The 24,927-nt window shown below is 49.7% G+C and overlaps 1 protein-coding gene across 1 annotated transcript; it reads left to right on the forward strand.

Annotated features, from left to right (window-relative positions):
- Positions 1-831: 831 nt before the first annotated feature.
- On the forward strand, positions 832-24,731 carry FXN (frataxin). The gene is made up of 5 exons (XM_019463650.2): positions 832-1,014; positions 9,326-9,423; positions 11,845-11,965; positions 20,469-20,566; positions 24,143-24,731. Exons 1-5 carry the CDS (start codon positions 847-849, stop codon positions 24,291-24,293), a joined length of 636 nt encoding a protein of 211 aa, XP_019319195.2. The 5' UTR covers positions 832-846; the 3' UTR covers positions 24,294-24,731.
- The last annotated feature ends 196 nt before the right edge of the window (positions 24,732-24,927 follow it).

Here is a 24,927-nt window from a genome sequence, read left to right on the forward strand (position 1 = left end):
TTACCTCCACTATTCACAAAGTACCAAGGAGGCTTTGGAAAAACTTTAGCGCCAACTATCGATCTCCTCTGCCCACTATCTTCCCCATAAAAATGACATTCTCTGGTATGTGCACTTGCCATTTTCTCAAGCATATATAAGCTATGAAAGAAATGTTCACAATCTGTATTCCTTTGCAACATACTAAAGTAAAAATGTCTTTTAAGGTGTATTAACAACTTAATATTTACCATACGCTTAGCAGGGTCTAGGACTTGTCCCCCCACAAAAAAACACTTTACATAGATGAACTCACTTTACCCTTAAAATAACCCTAAGAAGTAGAAACTTTAATAAACTCCATTTTACAGATGAGGCACAGAGAAGTTAATGAGCCTGCGCATTGGTCACATCGCCGGGAAGTACAGAGTTCGCTTTTAAACCAGGCGATCCCTCTCCTGTCTGCCCGCTCCTAACTGCTATAACCTGCTATGGGCAAGCGGCTTCAAGACCTGCACCCCATCCAGTTCGTGGCAAGACTGCAGCTCTCAAATCCTTCCGGGCTAGAAATCAGCAGCAGGTCACTAGGTCTCCGACACCAGGGACCTTGGTTACGCATTCACTGTGTTGCCTAAGGGGTAAGCTGTGTGCTCTGCAAGAAGCGCGCTCTCCATTTGCGTGAAACAGAGGTAGTACCGCGCTGGGAAGTTCTTCCTGAGGTCTAACCTTGGGCCATTTCCCACAGCCAACAGAAGAGGGGACCTGAGCGCCCGGCCGAGCCGCGATGCCTTCCACCGGCGGCCACCAGGTGTCGCCGCGGCGTCCCCCGAGCGGGAGGGCGGAGCGGCCGCGGACTGCGGGAGCAGCATGTGGACGCTCGGGCGCCGCGCCGCCGCCGGCCTCCTGGCCCGCTCGGCGCCCGGGGGCTCAGCCCGGGCCCGCGCGGGGGCCCCGGCGCCGAAGAGGGACGCCCCGCTCTACGGCCGCCGGGGTCTGAGAGTCCTGACGGCCGCAGCCCACGTACCCAGCCACGCTGTGAGTACCCGCGCCGCGCAGCCTTCAGGGCCGCACGCCGGAGGGGGGAGGCCGCGCACGCTGAGGACGCTGCGGGCACGCGCGCCGGGCACGCGCGCCCCGTCCGCTCCGGAGGAACCGCGGGCCGGGGACGCGCTCGGCGGGGGTCGGGGGGGCCGGACCGCGGCGGAGCGCGCGGCTCCCGCTGCCCAGGGCGGTGCCGCCCGCTCAGCCTTCTGTTTCCCGGGGTCGCATTTGCACCGGCTTCTGCTTTCGGGTGGAAGGGGCAGCATCCTGCCATGCAACTGCGGGGGAACGCAACGCAGGGGGCCGCAGATCCGTTTTCGGAGGCCGTGGTTGTCTCCAAGCTCGCCACTTTGCTTTTCGAGAACAATTTAAGCGATACTAGATACTGTACTGGATGCTGTAATGTACCTATATATGTGTGTGACATACAACATCAGTATGGCACATAAATATATATAAATAAAATAAAATAGTACAGGGGTGCCTGGGTGGCTCAGTCGGTGGCCCACTCTTGATACGGTCATGATCTCTTGGTTTGTGAGTTCCCGCCCCACATCCGGCTCCTTTCTTAACATCGCAGAGCCTGCTTGGGATTCTCGCTATCTCCCTCTCTCTCTGCCCCTCAACTGCTCCTCCCTTTCTCTCTCAAATAAATTTAAAAAAATAATCAGTACAGTATAATAGTACCAATATAATAATATGTATACACACACACAATTAGAGCGATGTTTTCAAGCACGGGCTTTTCCGAAAGAAATGCTTCCTCAAGCGAGGTGGAAATGTCAAGGCTGCGGAGTACAGTAGCTAGAGCAGCAAAGCTTTTGGAAAATGACCGGGCCTGCGTTCCAAATTCTGGTTCGATTCACCGGAGCTGTGTGACCTCTGGGGATCTGGAACCTCTCTGAGGATTGGCTTCCTTTTCTGTGAAGAGATTTAAAGGGTAAAGCCCATTTGGCCTAACTGGTGTAAGGATTACTTTGGATTAACATATATAAAGTCTTCAGCCCTGAAAGTTAATTCCCCTGGGGAATGCAAAGGAGCGTCTGACCCAGTAACTCCCCAGACTTGAAAGGAGGAAGCTGAAAGAACGGCTGTGGGGTTGAGGAAGACTGCAGGGCAGGATGGACACGTGTTTAATCAGGGTCTTGAAGATGGCCAGGGAGGGAGGGGAGGGTATTCCCGCAGGAGAACCTGCCTGCCTGGGGGAGGAAAGCAGTCGGACATCCGCTCTGAGTGGCTGGTAATGCGGGTTGGGTTGTCCACGCAGATGGAGGCAGGTGAAATCCAACTCAGAGTGCCTGTGGAGCTCTGGAATTTGGACTTTATTTTTAAAATTTTATTTATTTTGAGAGAGGTCGAGCGTGAGCAGGGAAGGGGCAGCGAGAGAGGGAGAGAGACCGTCAGAAGCAGGTCCAGAGCTGTCAGAGCAGAGCCAGAGAGAGGGCTTGAACTCACCAACCGTGAAATCATGACCTGAGCCAACATCAAGAGTCCAGTACTTAACCGACTGAGCCACTCAGTCGCCCTTGGAATTTGGACTTCAGACTTAAACTTCCCACCGCCCTACTATTTGGCTGTGTTTGAAGACAAGTTAGGATTGGTTGCCAATATTCAGAGTTGGGACCTTGATACTGGGTTCCCAGGACTCTCAGGAAAAATAGGCAGTTATGGCCATGCTGGTCCCACGATGCCCCAGCGCAGAACACAGACACTTGTTACCCCTCTCCTTCTATGCTGCTCCCACGGGGAGCTGCCCTAGCTTGTACTTGGACCCCTGCTGGTGTGGGCCAAGGGTTGCCAGCAGTTTTTCATTTAGGACAGTGACAACATACGGCATGGTCTTTTGGGTGGCATTTAGTGGCTGAAGGGCTGCTGACTCAGCAGCGTGCCCAACTCACAGCCAGCACCCAGGAGGCAGGCACTGGCACACACTGGGATTGGGGGTAACTGGGAGGTTGGGAGGTAGTTAGCTCCCTGGGTCACCCATTAGGCCTCCTCTGCCACAGTCACTTAATCGGGTTTGCTGAACTTGTCTATCACGCGGCTCCCTCATCCATTCCTAGTACTTGAAGAGTTGGCTCAATGACGGTGGCAACTGGGACCGCCATGTTTAATTTTGTCAAGGCGTTAACTGTCCCCAGGTTGGCCCCGAAAGTCCCCATGCACTCCAGAATCCATCAGGACCTGGCTTCCTTCTGGGGGCCTCTTCCCATCCTTATTTTCTCTACTGCCATTCCTACTTCTCCAGCACTGTCCAACAGACATGGAAGGGGAGCCACATGTGTAATCCTGAATTTTCTAGAAGCCACATGGAAAAAGTAAAAACAAGCAGGTGAGATTAATTTCAACAACACAAAGTGGCACCTGACTGGCTCCGTCAGTGGAGCGTGTGACTCTTGATCTCAGGGTCATGAGTTCAAGCCCCATGTTGGGCATAGAGCTTACTTTTTAAAAAAAAAATGTCAACAACACATTCATGTAATCTAGCTTTTCACAATATCATTTCAACATTTAATCAATACTGAAAAGTCATTGAATTACTTAGCATTCTTTTTTAGTACTCATTCTGACAAATTCAGCTTGCACACTTCAGCACCTGCCAGCTCAGATCTTAAGCTGAATTGCTTGTGGAAATGTTTCATTTCCATTTCTCAGAGTTCACTATTGAAAAACAAAGTCACACACTCGAGCTGTTCCAAACATGTTTTCAGTTTTCCAGAAACTTGACTCAAGTATCATTTTTAAATGACGATCGTGTAAGGTTTACACTCCAGGTCCTTGGTCCCACCAGCCACGTTCCAGGTGCCCCATGGCCACGTGTGTGTGGCTCGCGGCTTCTGCACACACACAGCTCTGGAGTAGAGCGTGTTAAGCTTCTGATTGTCGGTTCTTAGCTCTGGCTGCTCGTCAGAAGCCAGGATCCCCAGAAATGCCTTCCATCTAAGTGTGCGGCTCCGTGGCCCAGGGCTGCCTCTGGTTCCATCATGCAGCCCCTGACCCTACTGAGAATGAGAGTGGGACGGAGCTGGTCCTCCAGCCTTTTCTTTGTCACACAGGAGGCCCCTCCAAGGAGGAGATGATGTCATCACCTCTGACCTAACTTCATAAGCCCCTGCTGCAGCCCTTGCTGCACACCTTGGAAGGCTTATAGACATTAATTTTTGTAGAGGGACAAGATCCTCACCTATGATCCCATGATCTTTTGACCTTAGGCCTGGCAAGCAGGTTATGCCCTAATTAACTTTGTTTTGTTTTTTTTTTCTTTTTTATTTATTTTTATTTATTTATTTTGAGAGAAAGAAAGAGCACATGGCAAGGGGCAGAGAGAGGGAGACAGAGTATCCCAAGCAGGCTCTGCACTCTCAGCGTAGAGCCCGACAAGAGGCTTGATCTCACGAATGATGAGGTCATGACCTGAGCTGAAATCATGAGTTGGATATTTAACAGACCGAGTCACCCAGGCGCCCCGCTTTATTTAGGTTTATTTGATTTATTTTGAGAGAAAGAAAGTGCGAGTGGGGGAGGGGCAGAGAGAGAGGTAAAGAGAGAATCCCAAGCAGTCTCCGCACCGTCAGCATGGAACCCCATGTGGGGCTCAAACTCACAAACCCATAAAATCATGACCTGAGCTGACGCTGGATGCTTAACTTACTGAGCCACCCAGGGGCTGCATCCCTAATTCACTTTAAATTCATTTTTATTGTCTTCCACAGACAATGTATGTGCGTTTATACATACAACAGTGTATATAAAACATCTATCTTGTTTAAAGGTTAATAACAAACTCCCATGTTTTCACCACCAGATGAAGAGAGTGAATATTGCTGGGGCGCCTGGGTGGCTCAGTCGGTTAAGCGTCCGACTTCGGCTCAGGTCATGATCTCATGGTTCATGAGTTCGAGCCCCGCGTCAGGCTCTGTGCTGATGGCTCAGAACCTGAAGCCTGTTTCACATTCTGTGTCTCCCTCTCTCCCTGCCCCTTCCCTGCTTGTGCACACTCTCTCCCTCACTCTCTCTCTCTCTCTCTCTCTCTCAAAAATAAATTAACGAAAAACATTTTAAAAAAAACGAGAGAGATGGGGCGCCTGGGTGGCTTGGTTGGTTAAGCGTCCGACTTCGGCTCAGGTCATGATCTCACGGTCCGTGAGTTCGAGCCCCGCGTTGGGCTCTGTGCTGACAGCTCAGAGCCTGGAGCCTGTTTCAGATTCTGTGTCTCCCTCTCTCTCTGCCCCTCCCCTGTTCATGCTCTGTCTCTCTCTGTCTCAAAAATAAATAAATGTTAAAAAAAAATTAAAAAAAAAAAAAAAAAAAAAAAACGAGAGCGAGATTAGAATATTGCTTGTTCCTTGAAAGCTCTCCCCGCTCCCCCCAGTCCTCCCTGAAGGGAATCTGCTCTCCTGAATTCTGTCAGGCATCCCCTCCTTTTCTTAGAGTTTCACCCCCTACATATGTCTCCCTAAAAAACATTTTGCTGCGTTTATTCCGCTGTGACTTCTTCCTTGCATTCAGGGTTGTTTCTGAGCCTCATCGATACTGATGTGCACAGTTGTCATTTATTCGTTTTCTCTGCCGGGTAGTAGCCCATTGGGTGAGTACATCACACTCTGTCCAGTCTCCTTCTGGTGACATCCGGGTGATCCCGCCGTGGCGCTGCTGGCACGGATTGTGCTGTTGTGGGCGTTCCTGGCCACGGACAGAGGCCCTTTTTGGATGAATTCCCGAGAATGGCATTGGCTACGTGAGGAGCCAGCAAATGTTCAACTCACTTGATGCCACAGTGGTTACACCAGTCCACGCTCCCCGGCGGTGGATGAGAACTGTGTCACTCTTCCAGTGTTGTGCTCTGCCGCGGGGGGCCCCCGGAGTGAGGGCTGTCCTCCCTGCTAGCCCCCCAGGCCGGGCCTCACCGGGGCTGGTCCTCCATTGGGTCGTGCGGTTCCAGGGCTGGAGCCGGAGACTGTAGGCCTAGCAACCATCCCGGATCTCCTCAGATGCCTCCCGTGCTGAGCTCAGGGACCGACTGAACCCTGGAGACTCAGGCTTAGCAGACCCATCACAGGGCAATAGTCCAAGGGCTCCAGGTGGCTTGGAAGCAGGGAGGGCAGCTGCCGGGAGGCTGCACGGGGGAGCACCCCTAACACAGCCCTCAGCGCTGCAGATTCCATCTGCCTCCCTCTAGCAGAGCGGGGCTTCTTCCCTGATCCCTGCCTCCTGAGGAGGAAACAGAGGGTCTGAATGGTTAAGCAGGTACCCGGGGAATGTTGGGTTGGGGAGAACAGGTAAGAGACCAGCAAGATGTTTCTGGCAACAGTCCCTTCGATGATTACACACAGCCGAGTGTAGACTTCCACTCCTGGCTGTTGAGTAACTTGCATTAGCCCGAACCTCCCACCAAGGACAGCCATCAGAGATACAAAAAGCAGAGCCAGGAATGAAAAGAGAAAAGAAGGCTGTGTGAAGGTATCAGAGAGACATGACAGGACTTGAGAGGACCCTGGAGAGGAGGGAAATTCTGAGCCCCTAGTCTCAAACTTCCCTTACATGCCTGAAACTCTGTACGGTTCCCAGGCGTACGATTCTTTCCTTTGTGGCCCGGACCCTAGGGCCAGACAGCTTTGGGTTCAAATCCCAGCTCCTGCGCTTGTCTCTGAGTCTTCGTGTGACTTTGCTCAGTTTCCTCATCTGTGAAATACAAATACAGTCTCATCTTCATTTTTCATGGGTCCTGTACTTGTGAATTCACCCACTCAATAAAATGTATCTGTAACCCCCAAATCTATACCCAGGGTGATTCTGCAGTCACGCTTGGGCGCACGCAGAGCAGCAAAACACTGGAGGCGCCCCCCCCCTTGCATGTTCCCACCCCGGGTCAAACAGGGTGACTCCCTGCTTTGTCTCTCAGCCCCCACACTGTAAACAAGTGTCCTATTCACCGGCTACTCAGTGGCGCGTTGTTTGTATTGTGATTTTGTTGCTGATTTCACCGTTTAAAATGGCCCCCAGCCTAGTGCTGAAGTGCCGTCTAAGCCCAAGAAGGCTGTTACGTGCCTCGCGAAGAAGACAAGTGCCCCGGATCGGCCCCATTCACGCCTGAGTTACGGTGCCATTGGCCCCGAGCACAGTGTTCATGAATCAAAAATATATATTAAACAGGATGTCTTTAAAATTTTTTTAGGGTTTATTGCTTTTGAGAAAGAGACAGAGAGAGAAGACAGTGCAAGCAGGGGAGGGGCAGAGAGAGGAGACACAGAATCGGAAGCAGGCTCCAAGCTCTGAGCTGTCAGCACAGAGCCCGATGCGGGGCTTGAACCCACGAACCCTGAGATCACGACCTGAGTGAAGTCAGATGCTCAACCAACTGAGCCACGCAGGTGCCCCTTAAACAAGATGCCTTGAAACAGAAGCACATGTAAAACAAGGTTATGTATTGATCGGTTGGTCAAATGTGACCTGAGGCCAGCAGTACCCTAAGCCTGTATTTCCCTTAGGAGCAGCTCACTAATCTAGCATTCTTGGTGACTTTATAGAGCATAACTGTCGCGAATCACCACTATAATAATAGTACTTGCCTCACAGGATTGTAATGAGGACTAACCACGTCCATTTCTATCAACACCAAGGGGACGGTGAACACTCTAGAGTGTGTGGCTATCACGCCGGTTCTCTCACTTCTTCAGAGCCAACCTTTTAAAATCATGCCCACTTTGGGGCACCTGGGTGGCTCAGTTAAGCATCCAACTTCAGCTTGGGTCACGATCTTGCAGTATGTGGGTTCGAGCCCCGCATCAGGCTCTGTGCTGACAGATCAGAGCCTGGAGCCTCCTTCAGGTTCTTTGTCTCCCTCTCTCTGTGCCCCTTCCCTGCTTGCACTCTGTCTCTCTCTCTCTCTCTCAAAAATAAACATTAAAAAAAATTAGTTAAAACCATGCCGTCTGGGAGCGCCTGGGTGGCTCAGTTAGTTAAGCATCCGACTTCGCTTCAGGTCATGATCTCACAGTTCATGCGTTCGAGCCCCACATAGGGCTCTCTGCTGTAAGTACAGAGCCTGCTTCAGATCTTCTGTCTTCCTCTCTCTCTGCCCCTCCCCTGTTTGCATGCACACATACTCTCTCTCTCAAAAGTAACATTAAAAAGTAATAAAAAATCAAATCAAATCATGCCCTCTGTGCTCTGCATTTCTGTTTCCCCCTTGTCTGCTCACTTCTCAGCCCCATGTCCTCTGTCTTTTCCTTTCCGAGTTTGCCAAGGACATTGATGGCTCATGAGAATAACAGCCTTGAGCCGTGCTCCAGAGTGACCTTTGGAGAATGTGAGTCTTGCCACGAAGCCCCTCAAGCCCTTGGATGTCTTCCCAGGATGAGGTCCAGCTGAGTGCCGTCACAAGGCCCTGTGGCCCCTTCTCCATCATCTCCACTCCAGATGTATCACTTTTCTCTCCCTTTATAGGCTCCATCCCCTCCCACACTGGGGCAGGTCCCTTAGCCGGGGTCCCCTCTGGTGTCTGTCACTCTCCTCTGGTTATGTCATCTGGCTCTCCAGCTGATCAGTAGCGTTGGCTGCTTCAGAGATAGGAGCCTGGACACTCAGTCGTTATGGACTGGGATCAATCAACAGGTCCCATGGTCTCCTGCAGATCGTGTTAATGAGACCTGCCTGTCTGAGGTCCGATCCTCTCTTCTGGACATCAGCAGACATCTGCCTCTTACTGTTCATTGTTGCTTGTGTTCGTCAGACTCCAGGAGCTTTGCTGATGCCTCCTTGCCTGGCCTGTGCTAGTCGCCTAGAGCAATGCTGCCCAGTAGAGCTTCCTGTGGTGGTGACTGTGTTCTGTGTGCCACGAGCCACACGAGACCTCAGGACGCTTGACACGTGGCCACTTCAACTGAGAAACTGACTTCTTAAATTTTATTCCAATAAATTTAAATGTAAATAGCTGCCTGTGGCTCAGAATTATTATTTTGAGCAGCACAGGCTTAGAGAGAGCCTGAGAGAACTCCAGGTAATGTATGTACGTAAAGAACGTGAAAACATTTCCTAAGAAACACTCCTGGAGGAGCCCCATGGTTGGCTCCATCGGGAGAGTGGGCAACTCTTGATCTCGGGGTCAGGAGTTTGAGGCCCACGTTGGGTTACTCAAATAAATTAAAAAAAAAAAAAAAAAAAGAAAAGAGAAGAGAAGAAAGAAAGAACTACTCCTGGAAAACTTGAATGTGGTTATTCTCGAATGTAGGAGTGGTGAAACCATGCATTCACGGACTGTAATACACTGAAAAATGGTAACGTTCTTCTTAACTTTGGCTTTTAGAGTTTGTGCGGCCACCGCCTCGGTCAGACTGTGAAGGTCAAAAACCAGAGTGTCTGTCTGATGAACATGAGGACAGCGGGAACTTTGGGCGACCCTGGGTAAGATAAAGCACCTTGCACATCAGAGACCTCTTCCCCTGTGCCCTCCCTCTCTCTCAATACACGACATAGGCCTACGTGCACATATTATCTTTTTTTAAATTTTTTCCTTTTCTCTTACCATTTTTTTACCAAAAAAAAAAAAAAAAAAAAAAAGAAGCCCATCCCATACAAAGCCTGTTATCTCCCTTAGCGGCAGCATTCATAAGCATCTTTCCACATCACCACCTACCTACCACATTATTTTTAAGGAAATAATATGAAGCTTTCTGGATACACCGACCATCGTTCACTTAACCCATCCCCTGTTGCTGGACATTTAGGTTGTCTCCAGAGTTTTGTTATCATTCTCTTGGGTGACTTAGCAATTAGGGTAGGCCAAGCCTCAGTAACAAAGAGACCCAAACCTGTAACAGCTCAAGCCAGTGGTCTGTGTCCCTGTGTGCAGACATCCCAGGGTGGGCATGCCTCTGTGCAGTGATTCGGTCAGCCAGGCTATTCCACCCTCCTGTGACTTGTCAGTACCTTACTGTCCCCTGCACGGTGGAGGCTGGTCACCCCGCCCATCCCACAGAAAGGGACAAGGGCATGGAAGCCCTGGAAATGGCTTATCACCCACTCACATTTTAGTGGGAAGGACATGGGCACATGGCCACAGCTATTTGCAGGGGACGCTGGGAAATACAGCCCAATGGGTAGGAGGACGCAGTGGCTTCTGGTGCAAAGCTCCCCAGCACTGCTCCAGTCTGCCCCCCGCCACTGGTGTCCGCATGGACCCTCCTTTCACACGAGCGCACACACACAAACACACACATACACACACCCAATGGAGAGGGGCTGGTTCGCTTCCTCATCAACTCTTGATATTTCCTGTCTCTTCTATTTTAACCATCATTCTGGTGGCATCTCGTTGTGATTTTTCTTTTTAACGTTTATTGATTATTAAGAGACAGAGAGACACAGAGCGTGAGCAGGGGAGGGGCAGAGAGAGGGGGAGTCACAGAATCTGAAGCAGGCTCCAGGCTCCGAGCTGTCAGCACAGAGCCCGACGCGGACTCGAACTCACAATCTGCGAGATCATGACTTGAGCCGAAGCCAGTCGCCCAACCAACTGAGCCACCCAGGCACCCCTCATTGTGATTTTTTTTTAATGTATATTTTCCTGAAGATCGATAAAGTTATATACCTTGTCATATGTGCACTGGCCATTTGGATATCTTTCTAAAAATGATTCCCGTTCAAAGTTTTTTTACCCTTTTTTTCTATTGGGTTTTCTTTTTCTTATCGACTTGTAGTTCTTTCTATATTGTGGAAATAAGCCCTTTGTCAGATACATGTAATGCAAATAATTTTCTCCCACTTTGTGGTTTGCCCAGTATAAATCTTAATAACAAAAGCAATGGAAATAAGCACGATCCGGCTGAAGGAGTCAGGTTCAATAAATAACATAAAATACCATGAAAATCTGTATGGGCTAATATGGAACAATTTCCAGAATATATTAAATAAAAACTGCACAGTGCTTCATTTATGTATTAAAAAGAATATAAAGGGGTGCCTGGGTGGTTCAGTCGGTTAAGCATCCAACTTCAGCTCAAGTCATGATCTTGCGGTTCAGGAGTTCGAGTCTCGCATCAGGCTCTGTGCTGACGGCTCAGAGCCTGGAGTCTGCTTCGGATTCTGTGTCTCCCTCTGTCTCTGCTCTTCCCCTGTTCATGCTCTGTCTCTGTCTCTTTCAAAAATAAGTAAATGTTGGGGCGCCTGGTGGCGCAGTCGGTTAAGCGTCCGACTTCAGCCAGGTCACGATCTCGCGGTCCGTGAGTTCGAGCCCCGCGTCAGGCTTTGGGCTGATGGCTCGGAGCCTGGAGCCTGTTTCCGATTCTGTGTCTCCCTCTCTCTCTGCGCCTCCCCCGTTCATGCTCTGTCTCTCTCTGTCCCAAAAATAAAAAAAAATAAAAAATAAAAAAAAAATTAAAAAAATAAGTAAATGTTAATAGTAGACCCTCCCTAAGGTCTTTTAAAAAAAAAGAGAATATAAAATTCTGGACAGATACAGAAGAGACTGTTACTCGTAGTTGACCATGGATGGGGCTGCTTATTTGGGAAAAAAAGTTTTCTTCCTTATAAACTTTTTCATGTTGATTAACTTTTTACACTGTACATGTTAACTATTTTCCGTGTATTTTTTAATTTAAGGAAAAAATAAATATGTCGGGGCGTCTGACTTGCTCAGTCAGTGGAGCATGTGACTCTTGAATCTCGTGAGTTCAAGCCCCATGCTGGAGGTAAAGCTTACAGTGAATGGATCAATCAATCAATCAGCCAGTACAATGAATCAGTCAATCAATGAATCCATCAGCCAGGTTGACATTAATAGAATGGAGCTGTTTAGGAAGCATGTGTTTTGTGTTTCCCCTGCAGCTCTCTGGATGAGACCACCTACGAAAGACTGGCAGAGAGGACACTGGACTCCTTGGCAGAGTTTTTTGAAGACCTCGCAGACAAACCTTACACACTGAAAGACTATGATGTCTCATTTGGGGTACCTCTTAGCTCATTTTCTTTTTCTTTTCTTTCTTTTTTTTTTTAATAACTTTTTTTCAATGTTTATTTTTGAGAGAGAGAGAGGCAGAGCATGAGCAGGGGAGGGGGGAGAGAGAGAGGGAGGCACAGAATCAGAAGCAGGCTCCAGGCTCTGAGCTGTCAGCACAGAGCCCGACGCGGGGCTTGAACCCGTGAACCGCCAGATCATGACCTGAGCTGAAGTCGGATGCCTAACTGACTGAGCCATGCAGGCGCCCCTTTGCTTATTTTCATTATTCTGCTTCTTCCCTAAGAATTCTAGCTCACTAAAATAAAGAATTACCCTCTAGGGGAGCCAAGCATCCAGCAGCGTGTGGTTACGTGTCGGACCGAAAGATTGGAGACGGTGTTGGAGCCTTGCTCCACCAGGCTTGTGACCTTGGGCAAGTCACAGCCTCTGTTTCTCCTTAAGTCCTATTTCTTCTTGCAAACAGTGGTTCTCAAGCTCCACTCAATACCTATAAAGGTAAATGGGAGAAGAACCCAGGCGTATGTTTGTCTAGCAAGAGGCCTCTGATGCAGGCCTGGGGAAGCCTGAGCTAGACTTCTGCTTAAGCAGGATGTGTTCAGAGCACGCAGACCTGGGTCCCACTCCTGGAGATTCTGATTCATAGGTCAGGGTGTACTCTCAGGAAGCAAATTCTTGAAAAGCTCACCTGGGATTCTAATGTGCACCCTGGGTCCCACCCCTAGAGATTTTTATCTGGGAGTATGTCCCAAGCAAGGCACGGGAGCTTTTTAACGTTTTTATAATCAGGGCACCTGGGTGGCTTAGTCTCTTGAGCATCTGACTCTTGATTGCAACTCAGGTCATGGTCCCAGGGTGGTGGGATTGAGCCCTATGTCAGGCTCTATGCTGATCATGGAGCCTGCTTAAGATTCTCTCTCTCCCTCTTCCCCTCTCCCCTGCTCGCCAGTGCTCTCTCTCTTTCTAAACAAACCAACAACAATAAAGTTCTGTAATCAGTCCCCAGATAATCCTAATATGCAGCTGGCGTGAGCCCCAGATCCCGGAAGCCAAGGCAGTGCTGCTGTGCACCGACTGACCACCGGGTGGCAGACTTGAGTAAGGGGCCACCTTTGGATTTACAATTCTGTTGAGGCCTTAGGGACCAGCTCCCTCATGGCCAGGAGAAAATCCCCCACGGAGGTTAATCCTCTTGACAGCAGTTAATTAATAGTTGGAAGTGTCATGAAGTGTGCATTTTGGATTAAACCATGGAATTATTTAGGACGACCAGCTGTCAGGCGTAAGTGATAGAAATGGTGTTGGATATTGCCGTGGAAACAGAAAAGGGACTCCACCGGATGGAGTAGGTAGCAGAGTCTGGAAGATTTCAAGCCTGGTTGTAAGGATAGGGAGGGACTTCGAGGTCAAAACAGAGGCAACGGGGCGAGACAGGATTGGATGCCTTCCAGGCGATTGCGGTCAGCTCAAAACGCAGCATCTTCCGGGTAGGGCTCTAGAAATGCCTGTGCGGACAGCCTCAGAAGGCAAGTTGCTCGGGAACCATTACAGACTGGCCTCCCCAGCTTGACTGCCTGTGGGCTGATGGAGCTGGGGCGTTAACAGCTCTCCTCTCCCCCGGCCTCCCCATCAGGGGCTGGCTGGACTTAGAGGGAAACCAAGTCTCGGGCTGACCTCGGCCTTACATACAAACATTCATTGACATTGGATAAGCGTCCAACTTTGGCTCAGGTCGTGATCTCATGGTTTGTGAGTTTGAGCCCTGCGTCGGGCTCTGCACTGACAGGGAGGAGCCTGCTTGGGATTCTCTCTGCCCCTCCCCGCCCCTCTCAAAAGAAATACAATTTTTTTTTAAATGGCACAGAAACAGTCCCACCACTCATTCTTATAAGATTAGTGAGATTACTTAGTGACTCGGGTATTTTGCACGAGTGTTTTCATTAGAAGCACGTGGGGCAGTATTCTTGGAGCGGGATTCTGTTTACCTCCCTGAATCAGGCAGCCAATGTTCCTGGTGAGTGGTGGGCCACAGGACCTTCCTGAATCTTCCCTGCGGAGTCTGTCTCTAAAGAGTGACCCAGCTGCTGGGCTTTCTGTAAACCATTCCAGTAAGGGAGGCACCTGTGTTTTTCTGGCCAGAAAAACCTTCAGTATCACTCTCCTCAGCAGGGGAAAATTACTTCTAACAAATCATTTGCTAATTAGGAAATTCTCTAGTATAGATGTAGAAACTAAAGGCTTATATAGTAGCTGCCTCTGTTATTGGGACTTCTGATAAAGAACTTTGAAATGCTGGGGTGCCTGGGTGTCGGTTAAGTGTCCGACTTCGGCTCAGGTCACGATCTCACGGTTCATGAGTTCGAGCCCGCCATAAGGCTGTCTGCCGTGAGCACAGAGCCCGCTTCAGATCCTCTTTCTACCTCTCTCTGCCCCTCCTCATTCCCTCTCTATCTCTGTCAAAAATAAACAAACATTAAAGATGAAAAGAAAAGACACTTAAAAAAAAAAAAAGAAGAACTTTGAAATGCTATCTACCCTGGGGTGTGAATTCCTGATTAGTCTCCCAGGCGCTACTTAACTTATATATTCCACATATAAATCTATTGAAACTACATTGTAGGCAATAGAACACCTGTAACACTATTACTTGAGCTTTGTTGGGGTGCCATCTTTCCCTGTCCCCAGGGTCCGGTTGGGCATCACCTCCCCTGGGAAGTCCTCCTAGATGCTCCAGGCAGATACCGCCCTTACCTTCTTGCCCAGCACGCTGAGAAGGACTCCATGGAGCACCGATCGCCCCGTGTTCTGTCTATTTACACATCAGCTCCCATGGCTAGACCAAGCGCCTCGGCAGCCAGGACACCGTCCATTCTGGGTGTCCCCAGCACCCGCAACACGGCCAAGTTACATGACAGGGATTTAACAAGTGTTGATTCAGTACGTACATGGAATGGCGCCCACTTACTTTAACAAAACACACTTCCACTGATGCCGGTCAGCATCATCGGTATTTTCCCAACTTGCTACTGGCCGAGTGGACAGATCAAAGTGGTAATCCAGACAGGCATAAGAATACGTTCGTTCTGTTTGCTCCCTGTGCAGTAGGAGACGTGAGCAGCTCCTGACTGTTGCGTCTTCCTGTCCGTGGGGTGGGTAATGTTGGGGGTCAGTGTCTGGGTCCAGGCCTCACCCCCACCGGCACTGCCATTAGAGGGGACACCACCAGAGCGGAAAGTACCGCCCGTCCCTAGGCCTCCGTGGCGTCTGCTGCTCGTGACCGGTGAAATCTGACCAGAGAGCACCCTGCTCTCTGAGGGGTTGATTCCAAGCCACCTTCCTTTTGTGCCTGCTGGAGCCCTGGCCCCTGACATTTTGATGAGAATTGGTTTGCAGTCATGTTCTTTACTCACTAAGCTGTTGGCATATCGCAGCCAGACATTTCTTAACCTTTTCTGGGCCTTCTCCGGAGAAAATCTTCCCCGAACACCTATGAGTACAATTTCAGCTTTGCAGTGGGGGCTTTCGCAGACACCTGAACACCACCTCTGGGTCCCAGGTCACGGACCCTTGCTCAGAGGCAGCATTTTATTGGATATGGAGACAAAGCATCTAGCTTCTCATCCTGGATTTGTATTTTCTTTCCAAGAGTCCTTTAAAAAAATTTGTTTTAACTGTTTATTTATTTATTTTGAGAGAGAGAGAGAGAGAGAGAGAGAGAGAGAATCCTAAGCAGGCTCCATGCTGTCAGTGCAGAGCCCAACGCAGGGCTCGAACCCACTAACCATGTGATCATGACCTAAGCTGAAATCAAGAGTTGGATGCTTAACCCACGGAGCCACCCAGATGCCCCTGGCGAGCGAGCGGCCTTAAGCGAATGAGCTTAACTCCTGGGAGTGGCAGGTTCTTCAGCTGTAGAGTCAGTGACATCCCTCCACCTCTCCGATTTCTATTAGGGACTGATTTTTTAAAATGCTACACGCTCATTATTCTTACTCTTTAAGAGGAAGTTGGTATCTGTATTTGGAGTATGGGAAGCCACGTACACATGAAATCGCCTGACTCTGCCTGCCATTCCCTGTGTGTCTGTTGCTACAAAGTGAGCGAGCGACAGTGGAAATTGCTCCTTTTGCCACCATATGTGGAGGGCTGATACTGACTGGCAGGAATAAGCCGCCACCCGCTGCGGCCAAGGGCTCTTCTGATTGTGTGGTGCCCGGGTCAGCAGCGACAGACTGTTTCAACTCTCTCCCCACTTCCCCTGCCCTCCTCTGCGTTTAAGTCGGCCCACACTCCCAAAGCAGTCTCCGATTGCCCCTTAAGGAATAATGCTAATGAACAAAAAGCCCGCTTCATCTGGTCTCCTTGGGGCCGGTTCTGAAAGCATTAAAACTCCTGGTGACCCAGTAAGGCAGCTTAGTTTCCTTCCGCTCCTTCCCTCCTCTTGCCAGTTTCCTCTGGAAACAGCCGCTGGCTCCACAGGGGAAAAGTACTGACACACAAAGAACAGGAGGAGGGTGGGGACTAAGTGCTGAGACCTTCTGCCTTGTGTAACCTGGCCCTTAACGTCACGCACGTTATCACCGTGCCTGGTCACCCTCCGCTCCTTTCCCGCCTCCGCCGATGTAGGTTTGCGTCCATCCGGTATTTTGCCCAGAGAACGGATGTGCTGCACACTGAAGGCGCTTGGGTGAAGAGACAAATCGGGGCGCCTGGGTGGCTCAGTCCGTTAAGCACCAGACTTTTAGCTCAGGTCATGATCTCACTGTTTGTGGGTTCGAGCCCCGCGTCAGGCTCTGTGCTGACAGCTCAGGGCCTGGAGCCTGCTTCGGATTCCTGTCTCCCTCTCTTTGTCCCTCCCCAACTCGGGCTTTTTTTTTTTGTCTCTCTCTCTCTCTCTCTCAAAAATAAATAAACATAAAAAAAAAAAAAGAAAAGACAGATCTGCACTCAAGGTGCTTGAAGTGGTGGAGGAGAGGGGGTCTGTGCCCGGCTAACAGGCGGGTGGCTCAGATGCAGGGAGGAAGGCACAGAAGGGCTGTGGGGGCACCCACGCACAGGCTCTGGCCCCAGCTGCGGGGTGTCAGGGTAACCACGCCAGAAGTGCCTCAGCTGGGGCTGCTGGTCTTGGGGGTGGGGGGGGAAGGGGTGCTGCAGAGAAGCTGCTGGGGCCCGCAGCGGGCGGGGAGGTGGTGGGAGACAGCTTGCAGCCTGTGCATCTGGAAGAAATCTCACAGTTGCTTTATGAATATGCTCTTTGTGAAGGAGCAGCCAGTTCCCTGGAATCATTGCAGAAGATTTTGAGTTGGAAGGGGCGCCTGGGTGGCTCGGTCGGTTAAGCGTCCGACTTCGGCTCAGGTCATGATCTCATGGTTCATGAGTTCAAGCCTCGCATCGGCCCTCTGAGGTCAGCACAGAGCCTGCTTAGGCTCTGTCTCCCTCTCTCTCTGCCCACCCCCCTGCTCACGCACGTGCTCGCTCTCTCTCTCAAATAAACATGAAAAAAAAAAAAAGGTTCTGAGTTGGAAAGAGATGATTTTGGCTTTGAGCAAATAGGATCTGCCACCCCTGACTGGTCTCCTGTTCTAAGGCACGACAGTGATCAGGGGTGTGCGCAGGGAGCACCCACGCCCCTCCATCGGTGCACAGAGTCTCTGAAGGAGGCAGCACAGATGTTGTCCTGAGGAAGGGGGCAGGGCTGAGACTCGGACCCCACTCTCTGTTCTCTCCTCTGCACCTACCCCTCCTTCATCATGGGGGACAAGGAGGCACGACGGGGCATTGAAGGACCAGATAGGTCACACTGGAAACAGTGAACATCTTGAACCCCTGAGCCCGGTATCTCATGAAAGAATAAGCCATGAAAGTATGTACGGGGGGAGAAGGAATGGGGAATGACTGCTTTTGGCTGCGGGGTTTCTCTTTGGGGTGATGGAAATAGTCTAGAATTAATGATGTTTGCACACGTTATGAAATACTAAATGAAATGAAAATGAAAAACACGTTGTGAAATACTAAAAACTACTAAATTGTACAGTTTTTTTTTTTTTAATGTTTATTGATTTATTTATTTTGAGAGAAAGAGAGCGGGGGGAGGGTTAGAGAGAGAAAATCGCAAGCACGTTCCACTCGGTCAGTGCAGAGCCTGACGTGGGGCTCAAACCCACGAACCGTGAAATCATGACCTGAGCCAAAATCAAGAGTCAGACACTTAACTAACCGAGCCACCCAGGAGCCCCCGAATTGTACCGTTTTAAGACACATGTAAGTAAATGAAAGGTGGTAGTTCTACCAAAATAGTAAAGGTGGGTTTCAAGAAAAAAAATTTTACAAGACGTACTTATGGGGCACCTGGCTGGCTCAGTGAGTGGAGCATGTGATTCTTGATCTTGGGGTCACGAGTTCAAGCCCCACACTGAGTGTACAGATGATTTAAAAAATAAAAAATAAACTTTAAAAACAAACTTATGTACCCTTTGCTCCCAGCCCTTTTCAGAATGCATTTAAAAACTGGCAGACATGCCTGAGAGTGAACAGCTTATATCTGTGGTTCATGGGATTGAGAGAGCACTTCGTGTTATGTAAGGAACAACCTGTTTTGGACCCACACAGACCTGGACTTAAGATCAGCTCTCTCAGTTCCTACGTAGTCCTTATTCCCCGGTCCCTGTGTCCCTCACCTGTAAAACTGGAATAACGATTCCCATCTCTGATGGTTACGATCACGGTGGAAACACTTTTACACAAAATGCCAAACACCGAGCCTGGCACAGAGTGGGGTACTAGACGTTAGTGGTTACTACTTTTATTGATGTTTTCATTTTATTTACACTCTCTGTATTCCTGATGTCTGTGCGATTTTTGTTTCTTTTTTAATCAGAAAAAATGTTATTGAAAATAGCCTGGGTGGCTCAGTCGGTTAAGCATCTGACTGCGGCTCAGGTCATGAACTCACAGCTCGTGGGTTTGAGCCCCACATCGGGCTCTGTGCTGACAGCTCGGAGCCTGGAGCTGGTTTTGGATTCTGTGTCTCCCTCTCTCTCTGCCCCTTCCCTGCTCGCACTCTGTCTCTCAAAAATAAACATTAAAAAAAAAAAAAAGATAAAATATATATATATAGCCCAATAGAGTCCTCCTCATCCCTTGCCCATCAGTTAAATTATTATTATTATTATTATTGTTATTATTATTACTGTGGTCTACCTTTTTAATAGCTCTTTGTGTTTGAGAACCAAACACAAAGTGTTCTCAGAAGCATTCGGGGCCTCTTGATTGGACAGGGGCTCTAGAAGCCCAGAGAAGGGTGGCTGTATGTTTGCACGGGTTATGCCTCGGGCGGGGAGCCTTGAGAGAGCCTCCCTCCTGCACAGCAGCTCCAGTAAAGGGAACTGAGCTGTGTAGCTGCTGCTATAAGATCCTGCACATTCTAAAGAGACCTCAGACCTTGGGAGTAAAGGGCCCCTTTGTTGAAAGAGTGTTTTCAAATTTAAATGAGCACTTATTGAGCGAAGATGGACCAACTCGTTCGTTTTTTAAAGAATTCAGGCCTCTTGTAGGGGAAAATAAAGCCCTTGAGAGCAGCCTGTGAGATGTGTGGGAAGGGTCTGAGAATAAAACTAGCCTGGAGTGTCAGCCTTCTACTAGCAGAGCAAACGTTATCACTCTTTTTTTTTTAATGTTTATTTATTTTTGAGAGAGAGAGAGAGCAGGAAAGAGGCGGGGGGGGGGGGGGGGGACAGAGTTTTTGAAGCAGGCTCTGTGTTGACAGCAGAGAGCCCAACGTGGGGCTCAAACTCACGAACCACGAGATCATGACCTGAGCCAAAGTCCGATGATTAACCGAGGGAGCCACCCTGGCACCCCTAAGATTGCTCTTGTAAGACAAGCAAAGCAGGTAGTTTACTTCTTTCTTTCTTGCATTTTTTCCTTGTTTTGGTAATGAACTTGTCCTATCCGATGTTTGGGCTGACATGGCTCTCTGGTGGAGTTGGTGTCTGCCTTTTTTTTTTAAGTAGGCTCCATGCTCAACGTGGGTCTTGAACTCTCAACCCTGAGATCAAGAGTCAGATGCTCCACCGACTGAGCCAGCCAGGCGCCCCGGTGTCTGCATTTTTTAAAGGCCTCTTGTGTGTTCTGGCTGGTAGTTAAGGGAACCAAGGTAGCAGGCGGGATTTGGGGCCTCCCATTTGCCAGCTGTAAGACCTCAGACAAGCTGCGGCTGTGTCCTCACCTCGAAAGGGGAATAATGATAATTCTTGCCTTGCTGGCCTCGCAGGGAGTAAGAGAAAGCAGGATGAGGTCCAAGGATTATTGTGATTAATCACAGTCTTGCCCGGAGAGCAGTGTGCTTTCCACATGACCTGCCGATTCTATACACGAAAGACGTCTCTTCAGGGTGTATATATATTGTGTGCTTGTATAAATGGACCGTATCCAGGTCTGAAGCAATTGTGCCCAAGAGCTAACTTTGTCTTTTATTTTCCTCCTGATCCACTAGAGTGGTGTTTTAACAGTTAAACTGGGTGGAGATCTAGGAACCTACGTGATCAACAAGCAGACCCCAAACAAGCAGATATGGCTGTCTTCACCATCCAGGTAGGTCCCGAAGTCAAAGCCTGGCGGTGTTCAGCTCGCGTGCGATGTGGCGTCGCGGACCCTTTAAAGGGGGTGCCACTTTGTGGGCGGGCGCTTGTAAGCACACCTCTCCCGATGCTTCGCGCTCCCCCCATCCTTGTAGGATGGTCAACTCTGCTTCTGTACCTTCTGTCTGCCAATCATCTGGCGGATGTTGAGATCCTGAGATGCTGGCGGATATTGAGATGTCCGTGAGATCGGAAGCAAACAGTTTAGAACTTTTCAGAACCTGGCCCGGACTGTCTTTCTCTATTAAATCATTGCCCGGCCTTTTGAAAAGCCAACTTGTGATACTGCAGCATTGGAAGGAGTTACCCTTCGTCTAAAGAGCAGGTTAAAGTTTGACCTCTAGCTTGTTCTGAGCATCTCCGCTAGAGGTCAGTTGAATTCCCTCCACGGAATTAGGCGGCTTGGCCTGTGGAGGTGGGAGAGCCTCCTAAGTAAGCTTCGACTCCAGGGCATTGAATCCCTCCTGCCTCTCCCACTGACCTTTTTCAGTCCAGTGGAATAAAAGATTGTGTTGTAGGCCCCCCGCCCATGCTGCATCTCAAGGCCTGAGAACGTGCACGGAGAGAGGGTCCCTCATCCGTCTGGATCCATCTGGATCCGTCTGGGTGGTTGTTAGAGAGTTATAGAGAGACACTCACAAAAAGCTCTCAGACCAGCCTTCCTGGGCCATTTGTTAGCACTTCCAAAGAGAAAACACACTGTGAATTGGGAAAGGTCCAAATATAACCAGGATGGAGTTCTTTGAAAGCCCAGTAGTATTTGCATTAAAAAAAAAATTGTAACTGTTCTCCTGTCCCAACGTTCACATAATTTTTAGGCAGTTAATATTATACTGTTTATCATGCAAGGGTGTGTAATTATCGGTTCAAAATAAGTAAAGCGTTGTGCCTCCTTCACCCCAACCTCATCGAGGAAGTAGGTTATAATTTAACAAAAACAATCCCAGAAATCACTCATTTCTAGCAAGGCCCCTTACAGATTGCATTGGTTTTTTAGACCCAGCCAGTTTATTTGAAGTTGGATGTTTTACCCTGTGTGGGCCAATCACACTGTTCTCTTTGGCCTCAAACAGTTGTCCCAACCCCCACCAGAGTGGTGATAACTGTCCATGCTTACCTTCACCCCCGGAGGAACTGGACGAGAAACTGGGTGGACCAATTCAAACGCAGCCATCACCTTTGGGGACCGGTGGCTGTATAAATACCGGGCAGGCCACCGGATCCCCCGGTGATGGCTCAGTTCCCTCCATGTTGTATCTGGAGGCTGAAAAAGCCCGCCTCGTGTTTGGACACACCTGCCAGTGATGGGCTCCTAGCCCAGGCTTGTTTAGACTGTCATTCTTGATGGGAATCTGGAAAGAAAATCTGCCAAGGAGCCACATACTATCACAGGTGCTGTGTTCCCCAAGGAACAAAAGGGTTATTTTCCACTGGACTTTTCACGCCCAAAATAATCTTTCATGGGGCTGCATTTCTGATATTTTGGGGGCTTTTTTCAGATGACAGCTTTTTGGGGGGTGTAGAAACATTGGCCTTCCCCGGCCACCCTGCCCACTCGGGGAAGTTGTAGGACGGGATACAGCAGAGGCCTGGGTGGGCACCGGGATGCCAGTGTCTTGACTCCAAGCCCTGGGGGGCAGTGGAGGGGTCTGGGGGGTTCTCACGGTCTACCTGGCACTCCGGCAGCAAATCAGACACCGGGGCCAAGCGTGTGTTCCGTGGATTTGGTCCAGACTGTCAGCTCTTGGTATGTGGCCCAGATACTTTGTATGTAGCAGGTTGTGCATATTGAACCAAGCCCTCTGTCCTTTTGGCTTACCCCTCTCATCTCCATTATTAGGCAAGGTTCAAACCCCAGCATTTGGTTGATAATACAGAGACCTTTCATGTTTTTATAGCCCCCAAAGATGCTCCCCTTCTAAGCGTCCTTCTTCCCTGGCAAACTCCCCCCAGTCTTGACTTCGGGAGATCTCTGCCTGAGTGTGCAGGTGAACCCAGCGCCCCTTCTCGTGGGCCCCTGGGGTTCTCTGCTTCACCCCCATTGGGGCATCACAGTGGACCAGCACTGTCTGCTGCCTTGCCCATCCCCCCCCACCCCCTGCACTAGGCCGAGAGGAGGCAGGACTGATGGGCACAGTTCTGCACCTCTGGAATGACACCACACGTCAAAACCCAAGCTCGCCCAGGCCCACACAGATGCAGCATCCCAGCATGAATGGATGGATGGATACTCTTGTTCCCTGGGTGAGCTTGAGGTGGAGGAACTCTCCATTTCGTTGGCTTAAAATTGAATTAAGGAAGGGGCGCCTGGGTGGCTCAGTCGGTTAAGCGTCCAACTTCGGCTCAGGTCATGATCTCGCTGTCCGTGGGTTCGAGCCCCGCGTCGGGCTCTGTACTGACAGCTCAGAGCCTGGAGCCTGTTTCAGATTCTGTGTCTCCCTCTTTCTCTGACCCTCCCCTGTTCATGCTCTCTCTCTCTCTGTCTCAAAAGTAAATAAACGTTAAAAAAAAATTGAATTAAGGAAAAAAATATTTTTTTTTAAATAGTTTAGATGTTTGCCAGGGGCTGGGGAGAGGATTGTGAGGGAGTAACTGCTCAATGGATACACAGTTCCCTTTTGCGGGGTGAAGGGTTTTGGTAGATAGAGGTCGTGGTTGCACATGTTATGAAGGTACTAAAATAATAGTAAGAAGAAGAATATTGGTAAGGGACAAATCATGCCAGTGGTACACAAATGGCCATAATTTTAAAAAACACTCTGGGGGCGCCTGGGTGGCTCAGTCGGTTAAGCATCTGACTTCAGCTCAGGTCATGATCTTGTGGTTCGTGAGTTCAAGCCCCACGTCAGGCTCTGTGCTGACTGCTCAGAGCCTGGAGCCTGTTTCAGATTCTGTGTCTCCATGTCTCTCTGCCCCTCCCCCATTCATGCTCTGTCTCTCTCTGTCTCAAAAATAAATAAACGTTAAAAAAATTTTTTTAAATAAATAAATAAAATAAAAAACACCCTGGAGTGCCTAGGAGGCTCAGTCAGTTAAGTGTCCAACTTCAGCTCAGGTCATGATCTCATAGTTCGTGGGTTCAAGCCCCGCATCGGGCTCTGTGCTGTTCAGAGCCTGGAGCCTGTTTCGGATTCTGTGTCTCCCTCTCACTCTTTGCCCCTCCCCCTCACACACTGTCTGTCTGTCTGTCTCTCTCTCTCTCTCTCAAAAAGAATAAAGTAAACTTTAAAGAAAAAAAAAACCCACCGCCTCTGACATAGCACATATCCTACGTGAGTTGGGAAAAGCAAAAGCTCAGAATGTCATCTGCAGACTCATGGAGAGGGTTCAGACGTTTTCAGGACTCGTGAATCGTTCCGGAGGGTTCACTGTGTACTTGGTCTTAGAAAGAAAGACCCCGAGACAAGACAGGCGTCTGCCTTGTGAAACGTACTAGCTGGAGCGTCAGTGCGGCCGGTGTCTGGGTGGCCGCGTGTGGGGGTCAGCATCTCTCCGCGCAGACCCTCTGAGGATCTGTTGTGTCTTGCAGTGGGCCGAAGCGCTACGACTGGACCGGGGAGAGCTGGGTGTACGCCCACGATGGCGTGTCCCTCCACCAACTGCTGACCACCGAGCTGACGGAAGCCTTGAAAACCAAATTGGACTTATCTTCTCTGGCCTATTCCGGGAAAGGCACCTGACGCCCAGCCCAATTCCAAAGACGTTAAGAGCTGTGATGCCAAGACCCTTCCTTCGTCCTGCCGCCGAGTGTCTGGTTTTTTTCCATTGCCACCTTTGAGGACACTTGCATTGCTGGGAATGGCGCCCTAGAAAGAATGCGTGGCCTCCCACCCTCCCCCAGGTTCGGATGTTTAATTTCCACAGTTTGTTTTTGGATTTATTGTCCGGTTTCCTCCCTCACAGGATATCACTTCTCTTTTATAATCGTCCATATGCTCCTACATTTGTATGTAGCCTTACAACCAGGAAAAATCAGAAGGGAAACTTCCAGGAGAAAAGTGACTTGATTTCACTATTCATTCTTTGAAGGACTCAACTGCAAAAAGCCACGTGAAAAGCAGCTGGCCGGCCTCATCTTTCTGTCCCCAAATGAGCCTCATTAAAGAGTTGCCTATAAATGCTCCCTGCCACGCCTCTTGAAATTGTAAACAGGGGCGCCTGGGCTGCTCCGTCGATTAAGTAACCGACTTCAGCTCAGGTCATGATCTCACAGTTTGTGAGTTCGAGCCCCGCGTCGGGCTCTGTGCTGAAAGCTCAGAGCCTGCAGCCTGCTTCAGATTCCGTGTCTCCCTCTCTCTCTGCCCCTCCTCCGCT

The sequence above is a fragment of the Panthera pardus genome, unplaced genomic scaffold, assembly GCF_024362965.1.
Source record: "Panthera pardus isolate Hobbes unplaced genomic scaffold, ASM2436296v1 HiC_scaffold_20, whole genome shotgun sequence".
Classification (NCBI taxonomy): Eukaryota; Metazoa; Chordata; class Mammalia; order Carnivora; family Felidae; genus Panthera; species Panthera pardus.